The sequence below is a fragment of the Ictalurus punctatus genome, chromosome 28 (assembly GCF_001660625.3).
Source record: "Ictalurus punctatus breed USDA103 chromosome 28, Coco_2.0, whole genome shotgun sequence".
NCBI lineage: Eukaryota > Metazoa > Chordata > Actinopteri > Siluriformes > Ictaluridae > Ictalurus > Ictalurus punctatus.
Genome location: NC_030443.2, coordinates 19,475,549 through 19,495,548, shown reverse-complemented (window position 1 = coordinate 19,495,548; position 20,000 = coordinate 19,475,549). Strand labels below are relative to the sequence as shown.

At 43.9% G+C, this 20,000-nt stretch overlaps 4 protein-coding genes across 13 annotated transcripts in view; 1 reads left to right on the top strand and 3 right to left on the bottom strand.

Annotated features, from left to right (window-relative positions):
- The window catches only part of slc25a15b (solute carrier family 25 member 15b), a 5,141-nt gene extending 5,103 nt beyond the window's left edge, over positions 1 to 38 (bottom strand). Inside the window, exon 1 of the mRNA XM_017460238.3 lies at positions 1 to 38. This exon is cut by the window's left edge and continues 407 nt beyond it. The gene's annotated coding sequence lies outside the window, so the exon portion shown is untranslated.
- Positions 39 to 449: 411 nt separating this feature from the next.
- On the top strand, positions 450 to 4,214 carry mrps31 (mitochondrial ribosomal protein S31). The gene is made up of 7 exons (XM_017460211.3): positions 450 to 628; positions 1,061 to 1,519; positions 1,832 to 1,984; positions 2,617 to 2,763; positions 2,881 to 2,951; positions 3,050 to 3,193; positions 3,634 to 4,214. Exons 1-7 carry the CDS (start codon positions 513 to 515, stop codon positions 3,858 to 3,860), a joined length of 1,317 nt encoding a protein of 438 aa, XP_017315700.1. The 5' UTR covers positions 450 to 512; the 3' UTR covers positions 3,861 to 4,214.
- A 59-nt stretch (positions 4,215 to 4,273) lies between these two features.
- Positions 4,274 to 10,738, bottom strand: si:ch211-114c12.2 (uncharacterized protein LOC336578 homolog). 2 transcript variants are annotated; one of them, XM_017460191.3, is made up of 10 exons: positions 10,449 to 10,738; positions 9,819 to 9,878; positions 9,069 to 9,731; positions 7,952 to 8,602; positions 5,759 to 5,892; positions 5,620 to 5,674; positions 5,470 to 5,518; positions 5,319 to 5,387; positions 4,938 to 5,108; positions 4,274 to 4,697 (listed from the first exon to the last, which is right to left on the bottom strand). In XM_017460191.3, the coding sequence occupies exons 2-9, from the start codon at positions 9,857 to 9,859 to the stop codon at positions 4,962 to 4,964; spliced, it is 1,809 nt and encodes a 602-aa protein (XP_017315680.1). In that variant the 5' UTR covers positions 9,860 to 9,878; positions 10,449 to 10,738; the 3' UTR covers positions 4,274 to 4,697; positions 4,938 to 4,961. The 2 variants fall into 2 exon arrangements, with proteins under 2 accessions (XP_017315680.1, XP_017315679.1); XM_017460190.3 differs by having other exon boundaries at positions 4,942 to 5,108.
- A 2,066-nt stretch (positions 10,739 to 12,804) lies between these two features.
- The window catches only part of map7d2a (MAP7 domain containing 2a), a 16,706-nt gene continuing 9,510 nt past the window's right edge, over positions 12,805 to 20,000 (bottom strand). For 6 of the 9 annotated variants that reach the window (XM_053677214.1, XM_053677221.1, XM_053677219.1 and 3 more), the window contains 6 exons: positions 19,088 to 19,138; positions 18,937 to 19,003; positions 17,419 to 17,504; positions 15,319 to 17,345; positions 14,894 to 15,122; positions 12,805 to 14,407 (listed from right to left, as the gene is read on the bottom strand). In XM_053677214.1, the coding sequence (XP_053533189.1) occupies positions 14,897 to 15,122; positions 15,319 to 17,345; positions 17,419 to 17,504; positions 18,937 to 19,003; positions 19,088 to 19,138 (2,457 nt within the window). In that variant the 3' untranslated portion in view covers positions 12,805 to 14,407; positions 14,894 to 14,896. Of the gene's footprint in view, positions 14,408 to 14,893; positions 15,123 to 15,318; positions 17,346 to 17,418; positions 17,505 to 18,936; positions 19,004 to 19,071; positions 19,139 to 20,000 lie in introns of all 9 variants that reach the window. The other 3 variants (XM_053677216.1, XM_053677217.1, XM_053677218.1) reach the window with 3 other exon arrangements.

Below are 20,000 nucleotides of genomic sequence, written 5' to 3'. Positions count from 1 at the left end.
GCTAGCGAGTCCATTTACTTGCCGGATTAACTCACGATACACTGCCCTAAATTCCCGGATGAGACCGTGAGCTCTGATTCGTCAAGACCACTTCCGCGTAACGGATATGTAGTTTGTAAAATGGATTAGAAAAAGAAACATATTTCACATTTTCTCCGTTTCCAAAAATATATTTAGAAACAGAAATATCATTAAACCACACAATCTAGTTCAGCATCAATTTAGTTAATCTGATGGGGATTTATTGGGGGAAAATACCATGTATTAATCAGAAACAACATTAATGAAACCAAAAAACACCATCCAATTATAATGATCGAATTCTTTTTTCTTTTCTTTTTTTTTCTTTTTTTTTCTTTTTTTCTTTTATTTTAAGAAAACCTGATGCTCGTATCACTATTATTGAAATGATAGCTCTGTAACACCGGAACCTTTATTCCGGGTCATGTAGCTCACGGACACTTTCAGCCGCTGGACCCGGAAGCGTGCATGCGCGACATTGAGGAGCAGTGATGTACAGAAGAGCGATCCTTTCTCTTTATCAGGGCAGAAATGCGTTAAATCACGCGCATGACCCGAGACTGCGTCCCCCAAAATGTACGGACAGAGCTTCCGCTTCCGGTTTCAGGTGAGTCTGTTCTGTTTTGTGTGATTTTCAGCTGCAAGGTTAAAAGTGGTCAGTGAGGCATTTACTGCGTCCTAAACACCTCACTGATCCCTGTACAGGTGCACTACATCGGCTTACATCAGTCACAGCTACACCTCTGTAGTGCAGTAAAATCAGACACAGAGCCTTCAGTCCAGTTCACTATATAAGTGCAGTACATAAGGTATAATAACGCACTGTATCCAATAGGGAACAATTTGGAGTTAACTGTACTACATGAGATATTAAAGATGGGCTTCTAGAAGTCCGGTAGGGACATTAAAGGACCAGTAGGGCCACCAGAGGTCCATTTGGGCCACTAGATGTCCCACTGGATCATTTCTGCTGAAGCCTGGTGATTTTATCTCAGTTTGATGCTGCTTGTTTAAAATACACTTTGGCTGCTCACTTTAGGGCTCCCTGTCTAGTGAACCGCAGGGCGTTTGGGATGACTGGAGCAAGTCTGTGTGAGCAGAAGAAAGATGGAGAGAGAACTGAAGAGCTGCAGGTGGAGTCCAGGACGAGGGACGATGACGAGGAACATGAGTGTGAGGTGAAAGTCAGAGGGTTGGAGAAGGCAACGTGTGAAGCCGCAGCAGCGGGGAAAGAGACCAGACCCAAGGCTGCGAGTCAGAACACAGCTGAAATAACAGCGTCTCACCTGAGATCAGCGGCGGAGCAGAAGGAGGAGGAGAAGACTGGAAAACAGGGTCTCCTGGAGCTGCTCGGGGCCATGAAGGTGGACACCACGACCAAAACCAAGCTGAGATCTCTCAGGAAGGGGACGAGTGGACAGGACAGTGCGCTGAAGCTGAAGAGTATGGTGATGGAGAGCACGAGCAGCATGTTTCAGCAAGCCACATCACCACAGAGGTGAGACTCTCACCGGCTCTCCGTTCATTTCATAAATAATAACATAAAAATCATGAATTAATACCTAAATAAATATTAATAACGTATTTTACTCTCAACATTCAGCAGAGAAAACACTTGAAAAACACACACAGAGAGCTGCCCCATTGGGTGTGGCCTAATATTCCAATGAGTACACTTGCCAAATTAACTAGCCCCTCCCAATTTACATTAAAAGGCAGAATATAGAAGTTGAAGTCACTAATTTATTTAAGTGTGTAAAAAAAAATGCTAGCACATGGATAAGTGTGTGTGTGTGTGTATGTGTTTCAGCGAGTCTTTGAGTCCTGAGCTGGTTGCTGCTGTCTCTGCCGCTGCGTCCACGCTTCCTGATCGCTCCCGAGCCGAATCTGAGCTCCTGCAGCAGCTGCGCAAACACGAAGCCGTATCCGAGGAGACGAGACGAGACAAGACGCAGAACATCGGGTGAGTTTCATCTCAGCGACAGCACCAACACACCGCAGTGAAGCCGTAAAGCAGAGGTTATGTCGCATTCTGGACTTTATTCAGATTCAAACGTTAAGTTTTACTTCAGATACTGATTTCATCACACCACACATCAGTACATCCCCCCAAAGCCCCGCCCACAGTGCTTGACTGACAGGTCTACATCATTGGCAGTGAAAACACGAACAGGGTTGTTTTATTTTTGCATTTTTAATTTCGGCACAATTTACACACGTCTGTGCACAACACACCTACACACCTACACACACACACACACACACACCGCAACTGAATTTCAATCGTCTGATTTTACACGCTTATAATTTACATTTCAAAAAGCATTAGAATTTATAGTTTGGAAAATGCCGGTGTCGTTTGCACTAAATATTAATATCCCAATAACAAACTCCTGCGTTTTTTTCCAGAATTCAGAACAAGCAACTAAAGCCTTCATTCATTTTTAATTAATAACGTTTTTAAAATGTAGCTAATCATTTTAACACTAAAACTTTTTGTCACTTCTTCCTTAAAAAGTTAAATGAATTATTACTTTTATGATTTCGGTTTTGTTATAAATTCTAACCATGTTCGTGTAAAATGATTTTCCTCAGAAACATCATCGCTGATATGAAAGTGGGGAAGAAGGCGGTTGGCAGATTGAACAGCTGGCCGGCCAATCAGATTCGGTTTGATGATGATGGGCGTGGCTACACACACGACCGCGGCATCACGGGGGAGCTGGCTGAAATCCGCAGGAGGTAAATGACCACCGGAACCAACACGTGGACCGGGTCTGATACAGCATTCAGCTCCTCATGGGCCTTTTACTAGTGTGTGTGTGTGTGTGTGTGTGTGTGTGTGTGTGTGTGTGTCAGGAATTCTGCTTTTACTGCAAAGAGGCTGCACATCTTCAGTCCTGCGGATCAGGAAACACAAACAGATCTGAGTGAGGAATAATTTTGAAAGCACTTTCTAGAATTAATTCTAAATAAGGTTTTATTTTAAAATGATTATATTTATTGAAAGTTAAATGTCTGTGTTCAGCTCCAGGCCCCTCCCTCTGGGACGCTGATTTAGCCAATCAGATAGTCGGGGCAGTGAATCAGAGACCTCGTAATGGGTTTGAGGAAATGATCCAGTGGACGAATGCGGGGAAACTGTGGCAGTATCCCGTCAACAACGAGGCAGGTGAGTGGGTTTAAATGAGATCGTTTCTCAACGTGATGTCATCAAACACGCTAGCCAATCACAAGCAGGGTCAGGTGTCCCAAATGCACATTCTACAGTACTGACTAGTTACTGTAGTGCAGGTGTAGAACAATGTAGACTGAGACACTATTAGTACAGTAGTGTGTGGCTCAGGACACAGCCACAGACTGAAACACGCCCTTAAATAAAGCTCCGCCCCTCAGTAAGGATATTAAAAATGGGAGATGAATATCCATTACTGTGATGAGAATAAAAAGCAGAATAAATGTACAGGAACTGCTCTATAGTGCACACAGTTTTGGAGTAGGGAGCCATTTTGGGATTTGCCGCACCTTCAGCCGTAAAGGGGTGTTGCTAAGATGGCTGCCTGTACTGGTTTTACCTGAATGAATGAATGAACGTGTGTGTGTGTGTGTCAGGAATGGAGGAGGAAGTGGAGGTGCCATTTCATGAGCACGTCTTCCTGCAGCGCCACCTGGAGGACGGTTTTCCTCAGCACGGTCCTGTCAGACACTTTATGGAACTGGTGGTCACCGGAGTGTCCAAGAACCACCATCTGACCGTCCGTCAGAAACTGGAGCACATTGCCTGGTTCCGAGACTACTTCCTGCAGAAACAGGAACTCCTCGTCCAGGTGGAGGCGTGACCTATCCAGACTGTCCTTCATGAACAGGGAAGGGTGTCCGCAGCATCCTGCTCTCCTCACACGTACACACACAGCGCTCCACTGGAGGCTGTACACTTCCAGTACCTGTTAGCTTCAGTAGCCTCACGCAAATCTCAAGACAGGACCGTTCAGTCTCGGTGATGAGCATGTGGAGCGAAGGGGTGCACTGGAGGGCCTCTTTAACGTCATGATGCGTGTGTGTGAGTGAGAGATAATGACATTCTGCTCGAACTGGTATAACGGAGTGTTTCCACCCTGTTAGCGTGTCTCCAGTATAAAGTTCTTCCGGGTTAATGTTCAGTGTGTGTTACGTGAATAAATCCTGAAGCTGCATCACTAACCCTGACTCCATTTCTTCATCACCCATATTAAAGGATTCATCTGCTGACACAAAAGTTCCAGTTGTTTTATTGAAATCTCTATAAACAATGTACATGATTAAAGAGCTGTACAAAGAGCTTTAAAGAACAAAAGGATGAACTAAAGGAACTCATTTAAACATCAGCATTCATCTTCAGATCATTAATCAGCGCCGCCTTGAGCGCTTCACTCACACAGCTCCAAAATACAACGAAAAAACCTCACCATCTTCTGTACATCACCACAACTCTGTGTGTGTGTGTGTGTGTGTGTGTGTGTGCGCGCCTGAGAGATCACCAGACTGCAACCTAAAGCATGAATAAAGTATTAAAGTAAACTTTGGCAGCTGTGATATGATTGAGACAGGATAATAACCAGAGACAGGAATTCAGGGAAAGGACAGACACTTTTGGATATAAATCCAGATGTGGCGTTCCTCACGACACACACAGGCATCTGCAGGGGAAAGGGAAATAAACATTAGAGCACTGATTATTCTACACACAGCTACAACAGTGAAAGTTCTCTCCTTCTCATGCATGTTTCCCTATCAGCTGTTGCTATGGTTACATTAGCAGCGTATAACTAGTCGGCGTGCTTATCATCAATCCGAGGAGGATGGAGCTGAATCCTGAATGAGACACAGCCGAGGTCGTCATAAACGAGTGTGTTTGTTTAACGCCGGCAGTAACTCACTCACTCGGTCGGTCGGTTTAGACTTCACCAGCGACGGTAGCTCGTCCCCTGGCGTGGGTGCGGCGGGGCTTTGTGGCGGAGCGTCTGCATGTTCCTGTACTTGGTCATGATGCTCTGACTTTTCCTGAACACAGGTTTCTGATGGAGCGGAGGACGCGCCAGTATGGTGGCCTTACAGGGGGGAAAAAACAAAAATCAATTAAAACTTTTTCATTCTATGTTACCAGTGTGAGGAATTAATAATAATAATAATAATAACAACATTATTATTAATATTATTATTATTATTAATAATAATAATAATAATAATAAAAAATAGTGTGGTATAAAGCAGGAGACACTGTCCCCAATGGCTCGGAAGAGAAACTGCAACACAATTACCATCAGTGGCCTCCTGAAGACACCATCAGGACCCTTCTGGAGTACAGGGGCAGGACGGAAACCGGGTTTCTACACACACACACCATTGAATTCAGCTATGCACTTAACAGGGAACAGTTCTATTTCTTTCAGGTGGGTCTAGGTGTTTTACCTGAAAAGTGCCGGGTTTCCGTAACGGTTTTCCCGGAGTATCCATTGGCCTGTGATAGAACACATCGTTAGCATTGTGTATAAAAACAGACATTTCAGATCGCGCGCGCGTGTGTGTGTGTGTGTGTGTGTGTCCCGTGTGGGTGTATACCGTCGCTGCTTCTGGTCACGTGCTGAATTTCCAAAGCGGTGATTCAGATTCTCACCTGAACAAAAAGATTTAAAAGTTACAACAATTTTAAAAAACACTTTAAAAACCCATCTCCAGGACGACTCCGTATTTATTTTACCGGTTTTATTATTATTATGGGACATTCTGCTCTTCCAGGACGTGCTGCTCTTCGGACTCGAGCTTCGAGTTCCAGCTTCCCAGTGAGAAACCACCACCAGGTCACGGGTAAGCTGTCTGTCTATAGGTGAAGAGCTGGAAAAGTCCATGTAAAAAAAACAAAAAAGGTGAGTTAACCTAGTCGGAGAAGATGGAGATCAACAACAACAACAACAACAACAACAAATAAACCAATAACACTGGCATGACTTCCTGTTTGGAGTTAATACAGCAGACAGAGAGGACATCACCATGCATGTTATACAGTTTAACCACACGTGTACCTTTGCTGTGAACGGAAGTGCAACTGTTCAGATAATAATACTGAAATCACAAAGCCTTTACTGTAATAAAGCAAAATAAACTAGAGATGGATCGCTGCTAGGGTACTTACAGCAAAGCTAGCCCATCATCTCCATGCTTCAGTTTCAATTGGTAGATTAGTTTTCTCTCATTCGCTCTGGATTTTAACCGTTTTCTTGCTCTAAGTGAATAATCGACACAGACGAATCATACGTGAAGACCTGGGTTTGAGTTTCACTCCTAAAACTTGATCATCTTCGCTTTGAATTCCCATCCACACGACACGTTCCTCCTCCTCATCCTAGTGCTTTTTGCCATTTGGTCCAAAGCCTTGTTTTTCCCGGTTTGTTCCCACTATAATCTGAGGCCATCTTTATCTCAGGAGCACCTCAGGAGAACTTCCACACAGGTAAGGCTGGCAAACGTTTCCCTCAGTCATGTTTGGGTGAGACTGTATGTTAGATCTGCTTTCCTCTGCATGATGGAGAACTTCTGAGGGACATCAGGGTTTTCTAATATTTCTTCAGAGGAACCAGACACTTCTGAACATTTCTTCAGAGCTGCTCATCTGAGAAACGTAGTGTTTTTGGAAGAAATCGCCTGAGCTGGGCTTTGAGCATTTCTTCAAAAGGTGATCGTCGGAGGAAGGAGATTTTGAGGAACATCTGAGGAAAATGCTGGTTTTTGAACACCTCTTCAGAAGAAACCACTGAAGAACCAGCCATTTTAACACATCAGAGCTGTTCATTTGAGGAACAAGGTGGTTTTATTTATTTATTTTTAAAAGACTTCTTCAGAGGAACCAGCTGGGTTTTTTTTAAAACACTTCTTCAGACGAAATGATCTGAGGCATGAGGAGATTTTGGTATTTCTTCAGAAGTGATCATCTGAGGAATGAACCTTTTGATCCAATTCCAGTAACCTCGTTTTAGATTTTGATGAGAAGACACTTGGCCAGTTATAAATTTCAAACTGGGTAGCATTCCTAGCTTGATCTGCCAACCTTGGTACCTTCTAGACAACACAAGGGGTTGTTCTGTAGCCACAATGGTGGCGGAGTTGCAGAAGTAGTACTGATTGTTGTCTGGATGGCACAAATGGTAGAAATTCCAGTCTTGGATAGTTTGTTATACATCTTAGAGGCAAGTTGTCTTCCTGGTCAATCTTAAGGAACTGTGCAGGAACTGGAGGCTCTGGAATGCAGGTAGTGTTGGTTTTTTTCTTCCCCTCTCTTTACCGGGAATTCAGAGATCTTCTTGCCAGATCTTCCAGGGTGGCAGGTGGAGACTCAATCAAGTGCAATTTGCCAAAACTTCATCCTTCTGTCAACCTGATTGTCTTTTCCTCTTGAAGTTCTTTCTGGAACAACTTTGCTCACCATGTTGGAGGAAGTTATGTAACCGTACCCGAGTTTATACACGCAGAGCATCGCTAATCTGAGCTATCGTTCAGGTGAAAGGAAGGAAGGTGTTGACTTTGTGGGAGAAGCCTTCAGAAGGGTTTATAACCTTTAAGAGCTCACCGAGTGTCTGAGCCTGACCGTGATCGAGGTAAACGTTTTCAGACTGACTCTGTTTTGGGCTTTTTTTTGAGGTGGTATGAATTAGACAGCACGTCTGGTACTTTTCCCCCTTATATATCCCTGTGTTAACGTTAAGGACAGATATTCTGGGCTGAAGGTTACACGTCTTAGAGGTGATTCAGGTGAGGAGTAAAGAAGCCTCTACTGGTGTTTCTCATGTGAACAGGGTGATGCCCCTTTGGTGAAAGCAGTGCCAGAGACAAACAGGGAAGCTCGGAACCTTCTAAACATCACGCAGCCATTGCCACAGTATGAGGGGAGATACCGTACCTGCGTGCTCGTACAGAGCGCCGGGATTCCACCTGTGTCTCGGAGTCCGTTTCAGGATCAGCAGATTTGGAGTCGGTGTCTGTAGGCGACTCTCGAGACGGGTGCCTCTTCATACTTTTCTTCAGAGGAATCTTGCGAGGCGGGAGTCTGGAGGATTCGCCCATGTGCTCCACTTCCTGCATCTTGTCCGAAGGCCTGGGCCTCAGAGGGGGCATTTTGAACCGCGTGACGGATTCTGCTCTGAACTTGCGCCCCTTCAACAGCCGGGACTTGTCCTTGAGGGACAGGCCGCGACCTCCAAAACTTTTAAGAGGCATTGGACGTGCAGGCACCTCTCTACGGAAGCGTTTGGGCGGTCCGTGCTCGAGCTCGGGGGGCGGCAGCGGTGGGCGGCCCATTTCCTGAAACCTCCTCTTCATAGGCCGCATGGGAGGCCTCTCCTGCGGGCGCAGAGGTGGAGGGAATCTGGAAGACGAGTTGGAGGAAGTCGACGGACCTGATTTCCACGAAGGAGATCTGTAAAAGGGGCGAGGGTACGCGTTACCCCCTTCCCTACGCGGCCACTCGGGGGCGTGGTGCCCAGGCCGTCCCCTCCCTCGCCCCTTGCCGGCGTCTCCGTGCTGCTTCCGTGGATCTCTCTCTGTAGACCACCTGCATATCCATCACAAACAATACAAACATGTGGGTTATAATGCCAGGTCCTGCTGCGTGCACAGGGTTAGGGGTATTTCTTAACTCTTATTATTCTACATCCAGCCCCAAACCTGCTGAATGCCACAGGGGCGGGGTATAAAACAGGACTTGTTATAAAAGCCTCAAAAGGTATATAACACTTTCTCCATAATGACTGGGTGACTTCTAAAGGGACCTCTTTTCTTTTTCTCATTTAAAATTAGTTCCTTTTTGTAAACTTTACCCCCAGCAAAACAAATGAAGTAAAGGAATTGTAGCGTGGATTTGGGGGGGGGGGGGGGGGGGGGGGGTGTTAACATTTATCTCCCTGTAGTGTTGACTTTTGACCCTAACACTTCACTGTTTATTCAAATCGCCCCTGTATCTCTACCATTATCATCACCATCATCACCCGGCCTGCACGGGTCAGCCATGATTCCTGTACCTCTCTGGATACGAGTTCCTCTCATGGAACTCTCTGGGCTTTCTCTGGGGCGAGTTAGAGGGTCTGGGCTCCCCGTTGGGGTGAGGATAACCCCCTGGGCCGTTCCAGCGATGCCCTCCATGGGCAGGACGCCCGAAGGGCCTCTCCCTGGGGCTTGGTTGCCTTCCAGGACCCCAGCTCCTCTCCTGCTCATGGGGGGAGTTTTGGTATCGTTGCTGGGCTCTGAAGCTGTTATGTGGCGACGGACCCCTGCGGTCTGACGGAGGGCTGTGGAAATATCGGGAAGAAGGAGAAACGTGGCCGGAATGGTTCCCATGGAAGGGCCTGTGGTGGATTGACGGTGGTCCGTGAGGGGAGTGGCGGTGTTGAACAGGGGGAGGGCGGTTCGAACGGGCTGGGGAGCACCTCCTGCGGCCACGATGAGAATCCTGAGACATGGGGTACGGTCTGAAGTTATCCTGGTTATGAGGCGTCCAGTGTCCATGCGGTCGCTCTCTCAGGTCTCCCATCTGAGGTCTCTTGTCCCTGGCGTAATGGGAATGTCCTCCGTTGTTGCCGTCTCTCCAGCTGGGAGGGGCCTTACCTGGGGGACCTCGAAATCCCCTAGAAGACGGGCCCAATCGCCCTTCACGGTGCTCGCTGTGACTGCTATCAGAGAAGGACCTGGAAAACAACAAAAAAAAAAACGCTGAGACGCTGCTGATACGAACGCAGTGATAAAGTGCTCCAGGGACTGAGATAAAGGAGTACCTCTGTCTGGACCGAGGAGAACCTGAGTGAGGTCTCACCATCTTCACACTGCTCACCTTCCTGAGGAAAGGAAAATAAAGACAGGACACTGAAATAAAGCTCACTTTGGGGAAATTTTTTTATATATATAAAAAATTATTCATTACAAGGAGAAAATTTGAAGAAAAGACAGAAGTCTGGAGAGAGATAACAGGACCAGGCACTTCTAACACCAACCAAGGATTGGTTGGAAAAGTAAAAGTAATAATGATAATAAAGTTGTGACGTTACCATGACAACTAAACAACAAGTAAACAAAAATAGAAAAACACGCAATCTAAATCAATTCTGTTACATTACTATTAATACACAATCTCCCAGTCTGGAAAATAAACATCGTTAAAACTGTACAAAAACAGTAAAATATTACAACCATGTAGGATGTTTTTATTTTATTTTTATGGCTGTGTGTAGGTAAGTAGGCCAGCTAACCTAAACTAGCTTAACAAACTCCACTGTTTATAACCAATAACCTACAACACACCACTCGAACACTTCAGCATGTTAAAAACGAACTTTCCCAGTCATTAAAAGTCGTTGAGATTTTTGTTAAGCTGTGATCTCTCCTTCATTTTGTATCAAAGCACTCACCCAAGGTTATTTGAGAAACTAACGTTGAAAGACCGCTAGCAAGAAGCTAGTTCGGCTAGCAAAAAAAAAGCTAGCTACTTCGAAAAACCTTCTTAACCGTAAACTTAATCACTCTGGAGCAAAAATCCGTTGAAAATGAATTTAAATTACTATATTAACATAAACTAGATCGACGTTTTAAATATATAGTCGTAAATCTAACATATTTATATCTTTGCGCTCATACTGCGTCGACAGTAAATCGACGCTAAAGCTACACAGAACTGCAACCAACCTACGCATACTTTTCCCCGCCCACACTCCGATAAAACCCGCCTCCACCAATACGATTGGACACCCCAATTGTCTATTTAAAAAAATAATCGCAAGGATGTATCTAGCCAATCGTATCCCATGAGATGTCCTGCTGTCAGCCAATCTCAACGCGTGAAAGGCGGGATTTGTTGGATTGGCGATCCGGGGGGGGGCTGGGGTGACGGATAACGTCCTCCGACAGCTGGTTAATGAAGCAGTGACGACAAATCAATATGGCGCCTGACAACTTGGGGGAGGAATAAACCTGATCTCAGATCAGTTTCACTGTTCGAGTTTCAACGGAAATGAGTGAACGTTGGCGCAGTAGACTGACTCCAGAGCAGTGTGAGCGAGTGTGCTAAATCTAACATTCCTCACTGACGATAAACCTTCAGCTGCTGTGTTCCGTCAGTCAGAGAGGAGCTTTAAATAAACTTCAGCAGCGGTTTGAGGCAACAAAGAAAACAATTCCCGTGTCGGTTATCAACTTAATCTCAGTCCAAAGCATTAAAACTTTACCTTCAAATGCCTGAGTACATTACTTAAGACTCACAGTACTGTCAACATACTGATGAGCTCTACCTGAGAAGTGCTACACAATCCATGAACCAAACTTATAAAAGTTGTGTTAATAAATTTGTCTAAAATTCATTAAAAATGTTCACCACAGACTCTATGTGTTTATACAGTACATACAGTCCGTAATTTCAGATTATAATATAGTAATTATATATTTTTTATTAGTATTTACTTTTTTAAAAAATTATTATTTATTATTATTATTATTATTATTATTATTATTATTATTATTATTTTATTATTATTTATTTATTTATTTTTAGGATTTTAGGATATTCTACCCGTAAGTATCTTTGTACACATTTTATGTCTTTTTTTTCTTTATAATTGCACATTTTCCAATTTGTAAAAATATTATTATTATTATTAGTAGTAGTAGTAGTAGTGGTATTGAACCCAGCTATCAATATACACTTGCAATAGTTGCAATAGTATATATATATATATATATATATATATATATATATATATATATATATATATATATATATATATATATATATATATATATATATAGATAGATAGATAGATATAGATTAACTACTTCACTTTTTTAAATTAAGTTTTATTTGCTATATTTATTGACAAAAAGATATTTAAAAATGTGCTGCAGGTTTGTTTTTATTAAATTTTTCCCTCCGTCCTCATTTGCCTTCCCAGTTTCCATCCCGTTCAAATGAACACTGTTCTGTGATATTACTCATGATGTCTAATATCAAAACCTTTGAAAGCAGAACAGTAGAATATCTGTACACCAGTAGTCCTCAGCCCTCTTCCCTGAGATCTACCTTCCTGCAGGTTTCATCTCCAACCAAAATCTAACACACCTGTTTTAGTTGCTCAAGAATTTCATAAGGCTTCTAAAGATTAGATGGTCAGGTGGCCAACATGAGGGTTGGAGCTAAAGTCTTCAGGAAGGTAGATCTCCAGGAACAGGGTTGCTGACCACTGCTGTTGACTGTACTTAAAATAAAGAAAAAGATAGGGATATTGTAAATAGAATTTGTTTATAAAAGATTGTTATAATTGTTGTTTTTTCAATGAAAATAGTTCATTTTGGGTTTTAATATGAAATTATTGTATTGCACATTAATTATGCTCTGATATAAATTAGTTACTTAACTGGTTCATGTGTAAAGAGATTTTTGATGCCTGTAAGACTAATTTTATTGCTTTCTCTCCTTGGGAAATGGGTTTCAGCGTGTTTCCTGAGTAATTTAGATAGAGTACTTTCTGATCCCTGAGGAAAAGTGTTAATTGTTTTATTTGCACGTGGGTAAAAACCCCGCTAGTCAGTATACCTGCTAACATGTACCACATTCAACCTGTCCCTCCATCTCCTCTAAAAACTCTTCACTGTTTATTCCCTCTTAATAATAATGTTTATTTATGGCACAGCGAGTCTTTACTATGAAAAGCAGTAAAGTGAAGTAAATTTGAAGTGAGGTTAATAAAACTCACACAGTAAACACACTAAAAGAGCTGATTTTGTAATGTTTTTATTTTTGATCATTATTACTAAGTGTAATATGGCGTTCAGGCTTCATGCAGCTTGTTTACAGAAAGGACATGTGCAGTACGATGATTTTATCCATTAGCAGGTAAAAGGAAGAGTCCAGTCTGGAGAAAACACTTTAAACAGTAACAGTAAGACACTCAGAACAGGAGCAGAAATTGTCACAACCGTCTCATCTTTCACTCCAGAGCAGCACTGACATGGTTTGATTTCTGTTTAAGAAAAAGTGAAGTTTTTTTACTCGTATTTACTACTATCAGGAATCTGAACATCAGAACAGAGTCTGTTTTACTAAAAGTCCACAAGGTGGAATTCATTTTTCATTTTAATGACGCTGCAGATCTAATATTCGCCGGCTAAATACAGCTAACAGGAAAGGTACATGCCAATTTTTACATTTTTAACATAATCATAATCACCTTAACCTTTACTACAGCTCGTTATCTCTGGCTTCTCCACTCCGATGAAATTTTTTTTTTAAAAGCAGAATTAGCTTTTGCAGCACAGAATGTGCTTGCTAACACAACTAGCTTACTATCTCTCTAACGCTAGCAAGCATCTCACCTATGTTATGTGTGTTTTGTTATGTTAGCTAGGTAAGTACATACTTAATGCTTTATCCAAACTAAACACTACACATTAATCATACTGTGTGTTGAACATAAAACTAATGCAGTGCAGGAGAACTTAGCATATCAGCATACATACAGTCCAGTTTACTGTACAGCAGCGCTAGGCTACTGTTGAGGCTAACGATCTACTACACCTCACGATGAATATCTTACATCTTTTGGTCTGTGAGGTTTTTCTTCTCCTTCGTGTGCTTTGGCCAGCTGTCATTTTACAAACATTACATACTGTATAAATGTACAGTTATTTACACACCAGGCGTGCGCCTATACCACGTTCTGCAACAGTAGTTTTTATTTTTTATTCGCAGTATTATATCACGATAGTGTACTAGAGTTTTTTAAACCATTAGCTCTTACAGAGAAGATGATGCTGGCTAACATAGCTAACTAAGTAAATAATTAAGTAAGTAAGTAAGTAAGTAAGTAAGTAAGGCTAGCCAGCGAGTTGTTTGCGCTACGTTAGCTTGTTATGGAAATAACTTCCATTTGTCTGCAAAAACAGTGAAGTCTCAGCTCTGTAAACTTTTCTCACTCACACTGACTTTTTTCCGTTCCAATTTGTCCAACATGGTCATGTTTAGAAGAAAATTATGATAATTTCCATGTGAGACAAATGAGTGTATTTTTAATTGATTAAATAAACTAAGATATCGTGATTATATATTTATATTTTCTGTATCTGATTACCAGCACAAGCCTAATACACATCCTTACCCAGGACTAATAAACAGCACACATTCTTCTCATTATGCAGAAATAAATAAATAAACAGCAGATTCATTAACGATGTATTTGAGTCCAGCCTCGATAGTCTCTGTGTTATTATTAGTTGTAGCAGCACAATGCTAATGTGGCTAATGTTTAAAGATCATGCTCAGTCTATCCATCCAGTGATGAAGCATTTCCTCTTTTTCTTCTTCCTCTTCCTCTCACTCAACCTACACACACACACACACACACACACACACACACACACACACACACACACACAGACACACACACAGACACAGCACAGTTATTAAATGTTATTACACCACAGAGCTGATGAATCCTGGACTGTGATTGGTCAGAAGGTGGTGATTAGTTCTCTAGAACAGCGGCTCTGACAGTAGCGCAGCTTTATATTAACGCTCTCGTTCTAATGCGTTATCGTTTCTATAGTAACGGCTCGTTCACAGGAACGTGTACAGCGCCCGCTCCACATAAACAGATTTAAAAGACAATAACTGATACGGTGAATTTTTCTGTAAAGGAGATGTTTATGTAACGTTGGAAGGAGTCTCCAGTGTCAGTGTGTGTAACAGTCAGGGGTAAAGCTGTAACTTTAAGTTTCACAGTAACATGACAAACTGCGTTTTTTTGTCTTATTAACTGTGTGTGTGTGTGTGTGTGTGTGTGTGTGTGTGTGTGTGTGTTTGTGTCACCTCTCACTCCTTTCTGCTTCTCATGTTCAGTGTGTTAGAAGTCTGTTTCGGCTCAATCACGTTTTTGTTGCAGTCTCCCAGCGCAGTGCTGCGAGGCATTATGGGATATGTCACATGACCAGTCAGATCCAGCAGGTCCTCCAGCGCTCGTGTGTTGTTCACAACATTCTGAACTTCAGAGATGGGAGAAAACTTGGGAATGGAGATGAGTTCCTCTTTAGACACGGGGCTGAGGGGAAATATGGATAATCTTAAGCTCATGATGGATATATAAACTATCCTCACTACACAGTGCACTATTAAAGTCCCACAATGCAACAGGTTTATCGTCCAAACTGTCTACAGAATACCCATAATGCACTTCATTACAGGGAACAGGGATTAGAACAGACCAATCATGTGACTGATTTGGAACAAGGCCTCACCTGACTTCCACTGACTGCACCTCATCAGCCAACTGCTTTCTGGCCCCGCCCCTTTTCTCCAGATACTCCAGGTCACTGAGAGGAGGTGAGAGCTGTGGTGGAGGAAGTGGGCTGAGGGGGGAGGAGCTACTTGATGTCTTCTTTGATGTCACCTGTGACGATGTCATGATAGCTTTCACCTGCGAGCTCACCTGGCCATTCACTTGCTCACGCTTCACCTGGATGTTCACCTGCTGGGTGGTGGGGTTTTTCACCAAGCTGGGTCCCTCCTGGGAGGTTGGACTCCTCATTTGGCTGTTCACCTGTTGGGAGGTTGGACTCCTCATTTGGCTGTTCACCTGTTGGGAGGTTGGACTCCTCACTTGGCTGTTCACCTGTTGGGAGGTTGGACTCCTCACTTGGCTGTTCACCTGTTGGGAGGTTGGACTCCTCGCTTGGCTGTTCACCTGTTGGGAGGTTGGATTCCTCATTTGGCTGTTCACCTGTTGGGAGGTTGGATTCCTCATTTGGCTGTTCACCTGTTGGTTGGTTGGACCCTTCACTGGGCTGTTCAACTGCTCCAAGGTTGGACTTTTTGCCTGGCTGTTCACCTGTTGGGAGGTTGGACCCTTCACTGGGCTGTTCACCTGTTGGGAGGTTGGACTCCTCATTTGGCTGTTCATCTCTTGGGAGGTTGGACCCTTCACTGGACTGTTCACCTGTTGGGAGGTTGGACTCCTCATTTGGCTGTTCACCTGTTGGGAGGTTGGACCCTTCATTGGACTGTTCACCTGTTCAGAGGTAGAACCTTTCACCTGGCTGTTCACCTGTTGGGAGGTTGGACTCCTCATTTGGCTGTTCATCTCTTGGGAGGTTGGACTCCTCATTTGGTTGTTCATCTCTTGGGAGGTTGGACTCCTCATTTGGCTGTTCATCTCTTGGGAGGTTGGACCCTTCACTGGACTGTTCACCTGTTGGGAGGTTGGATGCCTCATTTGGCTGTTCACCTGTTGGGAGGTTGGACCCTTCACTGGACTGTTCACCTGTTCAGAGGTAGAACCTTTCACCTGGCTGTTCACCTGTTGGGAGGTTGGATTCCTCATTTGGCTGTTCATCTCTTGGGAGGTTGGACTCCTCATTTGACTATTCATCTCTTGGGAGGTTGGACCCTTCACTGGACTGTTCACCTGTTGGGAGGTTGGACCCTTCACTGGGCTGTTCATCTGTTGGGAGGTTGGACCCTTCACTGGGCTGTTCACCTGTTGGGAGGTTGGACTCCTCATTTGGCTGTTCACCTGTTGGGAGGTTGGACCCTTCACTGGACTGTTCACCTGTTGGGAGGTTGGACCCTTCACTGGACTGTTCACCTGTTCAGAGGTAGAACCTTTCACCTGGCTGTTCACCTGTTGGGAGATTGGACTCCTCATTTGGCTGTTCATCTCTTGGGAGGTTGGACCCTTCACTGGACTGTTCACCTGTTGGGAGGTTGGACCCTTCACTGGACTGTTCACCTGTTGGGAGGTTGGACCCTTCACTGGACTGTTCACCTGTTGGGAGGTTGGACCATTCACTGGGCTGTTCACCTGTTCAGAGGTAGAACCTTTCACCTGGCTGTTCACCTGTTGGGAGGTTGGACTCTTCAATTGTTCAGAAGGGGAACTTTTAACCATGCCCCTGGTCTCCTGTCTGATCACCTGTGTAAGATCAGGGCTGATCACCTGGCCTGTTCCTCGCTCTCTCTCCTTGACTGGTAGATGTTTCTTCTCATGGTTTTCAGCAGAGATCTTCACCTGCGACTCCAGCAGTTTCTCTGATGGACTGTTTATCTTCCTCACCTGAGCGCTCTGTTCCTCTCTCACAGGTGAGCTTCTCTGAGGTGCCACTGGAGCAACTTCCACTTTTACAGCTGCTCCTCTACGATCAGGAGAGTTTAATGATGGAGTGTCGTGCAGCACCTGTGCAGGTGTGTGTGAACTCTTCTCTGCACTCTCATGCTGCTTCATGATGCGTTCAGGTGTGCGTGGCTTCACCTGTCCACGTAACAGCGTCTAAAATCACTCGTTTTGTTTTTGTAACTACCAAACACCCGTCAGGTTTTTAAACACAATTCTTTAGATTCACCTGGTTTTGTGGGGAGGAGCTCACCTGTGCACCAGTGGGCGGGGCTTTCACCTCACCCTTTACCTTTGCGTTCACCTGGACTTCACCTGCAAGAACACAATAAACGACTGCATCATTTTGTTTTTGGTAAAGAGTGACATGATGATAGTTTTTTATGGAAACGAGCTTTTTACTGTTAAATACAACAATATAAAAATAATATAGAATTATAATCAGATATGAAAAATAAAACTTTTTAAAATATACAGTAAAATATCTGCAACAAATACAGGTTCACTAAAGGACAAACAAACAAACAAACAAACAAACAAAGATTAATAGAAAAATGAAGAGGCTAAATCCCTCTGAAAGAACATCTCTCTGTCCTTCACACACACACTCACACACACACTCTCTCACACACACACTCTCTCTCTCTCACACACACACACTCTCTCTCTCACACACACACATACACTCTCTCACACACACTCTCACACTCTCTCTCACACACAATCTCTCTCACACACACACTCTCTCTCTCTCTCTCACACACACACACACTCTCTTTCACACACACACACACTCTCTCTCTCACACACACTCTCTCTCTCACACACACACACACACACTCTCTCACACACACTCTCTTTCACACACACACACACACTCTCTCTCACACACACACTCTCTCTCACACACACACTCTCTCTCTCACACACACTCTCTCTCTCACTCTCTCACACACACTCTCTTTCACACACACACACACACTCTCTCTCACACACACTCTCTCTCACACACACTCTCTCTCACACACACACTCTCTCTCTCTCACACACACACACACTCTCTCTCACACACACACTCTCTTTCACACACACACACACTCTCTCTCTCACACACACACTCTCTTTCACACACACACACACTCTCTCTCACACACACACACTCTCTCTCACACACACACACTCTCTCTCTCACACACACACACACACACACACACACTCTCTCTCTCTCACACACACAGTGCTGCAGTTTAAAAAAAGATATAAATGTCTTTGAATGGATTTTCTTAATTACAAACTGCGACACACAGAATCTGATCCTCTCCAGAGAGCCACAGGGAGGAAAAACACAATACACACTGCAAACACCAGCAGTCTGGAGTGCACACACACACACACACACACACACACACACACACACACACACACACACAGAGCTTTAATGAGAGTTTTCTGTGCTGGTAAACAGCCTCTGCACTACACTGCGATGATGAAATGCTGAAATGTTTATGTTCAAATGTAGAAGCTAACCTGCTAATCACTCAGAGTTGCTAATCTAGTGTCAGTGTGTTCCATGAGAACATAAGTCAGTAAATCAGTCTGACTTTTAAACATTTAAAAACACAAATATATTTGTTAGCATTAATATTAAACATTAGCTGCGTCATTATTCACTAGCTGATGTTACGCAATACCACAACCCGTTCATACGATGCTGATGCTAGTCAGCACGGTGTTGACGTTAACTCACCCGGCGGAGACAGAGCGTGCGAGTGTGTGTGTGACGGAGGGGAACCACGCTCCTGACTCTCCTCTCGCTGTAGAAATAATATTAATATTAATATTAATCATTTCATTTCAAATAATAAAATGAAAGTTCACACACCTGTCCGTAAACACACCTTCATTTCTCCATCGCTCCTCCGCGTCCTCTTCATGATCTCCTCGATTCTCTGAGAACACGGGCAGAACACGCACGCTGATTATAGCATGTGCAGTGTAGGAAGTGTGTGTGTGTGTGATGTTCACTGATTTAGCACCTTCCCGCCATGAGACCCCGATCTCATCTTAAACCCGAGTAACTTCACCTATATCTACGACACTAAAACATGCTCCTCATGTCCTCCAGGTTCATCCCGTCCCACTGATCCCTCACATCTTCTCCTAGATGTTCCAAGCTCTCGAGGTCCTTGTGTGTACACTGTAATAAGGTCGAGTGTATTTAATATAAACCTAGTGAGTACTCAGAGGCTTCAAGACATCTGGTTTTTTACCTTCAGTGTTAATGGAGTGAGGTGTTCAGCGGGTTCTCAAATCCGGACCCGTCATTACTGCAAGAAACGTCCGCTGAGTCTCTCTCCAGCGTCCACAGATCATCCGTGTTCAGTATCTCACCTGTAGTCAAACTTTTCGGACTGGACTTCTAGCTGCTCCGTCCCCTAACGACGGCGTCACGGCTAGTCACGATCACGACTCATAATCCGACTCGTTACAATCACATCGCTCGCTTTAGATCCGATCCTATCACCTAACCAGGAGGAACCTGTTCAGCGGTAGGTCCTGAGCGCTGTACAGATGTGTCCTACTCTACATTTAACGAGGTAAACTAAAGACCTAGATGAGTTACGTGATGGTGTTCATGCTATCGATCAGGTTAACAGTGATTGGTCAGATCCCTGGCTAGGCTCTTGGTGGCGCTATGGCCAGGTATCTTCAGGTGTTCCTGGTGTTCCAGGTGTTCCTGGTCAGCCTCCTGTCATGTCTCGATGTTGTTGCCGGTGTCTCTAAGAGCATGACCCAGCTCAAGTAGCAGAA

Bases quoted from the DNA above. Each gene is read 5' to 3' on its own strand.
- mrps31 (XM_017460211.3), top strand. From the start codon at position 513: ATGTACAGAAGAGCGATCCTTTCTCTTTATCAGGGCAGAAATGCGTTA. The intron at 1,520-1,831 runs GTGAGACTCTCA...TATGTGTTTCAG, and splicing joins CAAGCCACATCACCACAGAG to CGAGTCTTTGAGTCCTGAGC. The intron at 2,764-2,880 runs GTAAATGACCAC...TGTGTGTGTCAG, and splicing joins CTGGCTGAAATCCGCAGGAG to GAATTCTGCTTTTACTGCAA.
- si:ch211-114c12.2 (XM_017460191.3), bottom strand. From the start codon at position 9,859: ATGGTGAGACCTCACTCAGGTTCTCCTCGGTCCAGACAGAG. The intron at 9,732-9,818 runs GTACTCCTTTAT...GTTGTTTTCCAG, and splicing joins TCTCCTCGGTCCAGACAGAG to GTCCTTCTCTGATAGCAGTC. The intron at 5,675-5,758 runs GTAAAATAAATA...CTTTTTGTTCAG, and splicing joins CCATAATAATAATAAAACCG to GTGAGAATCTGAATCACCGC.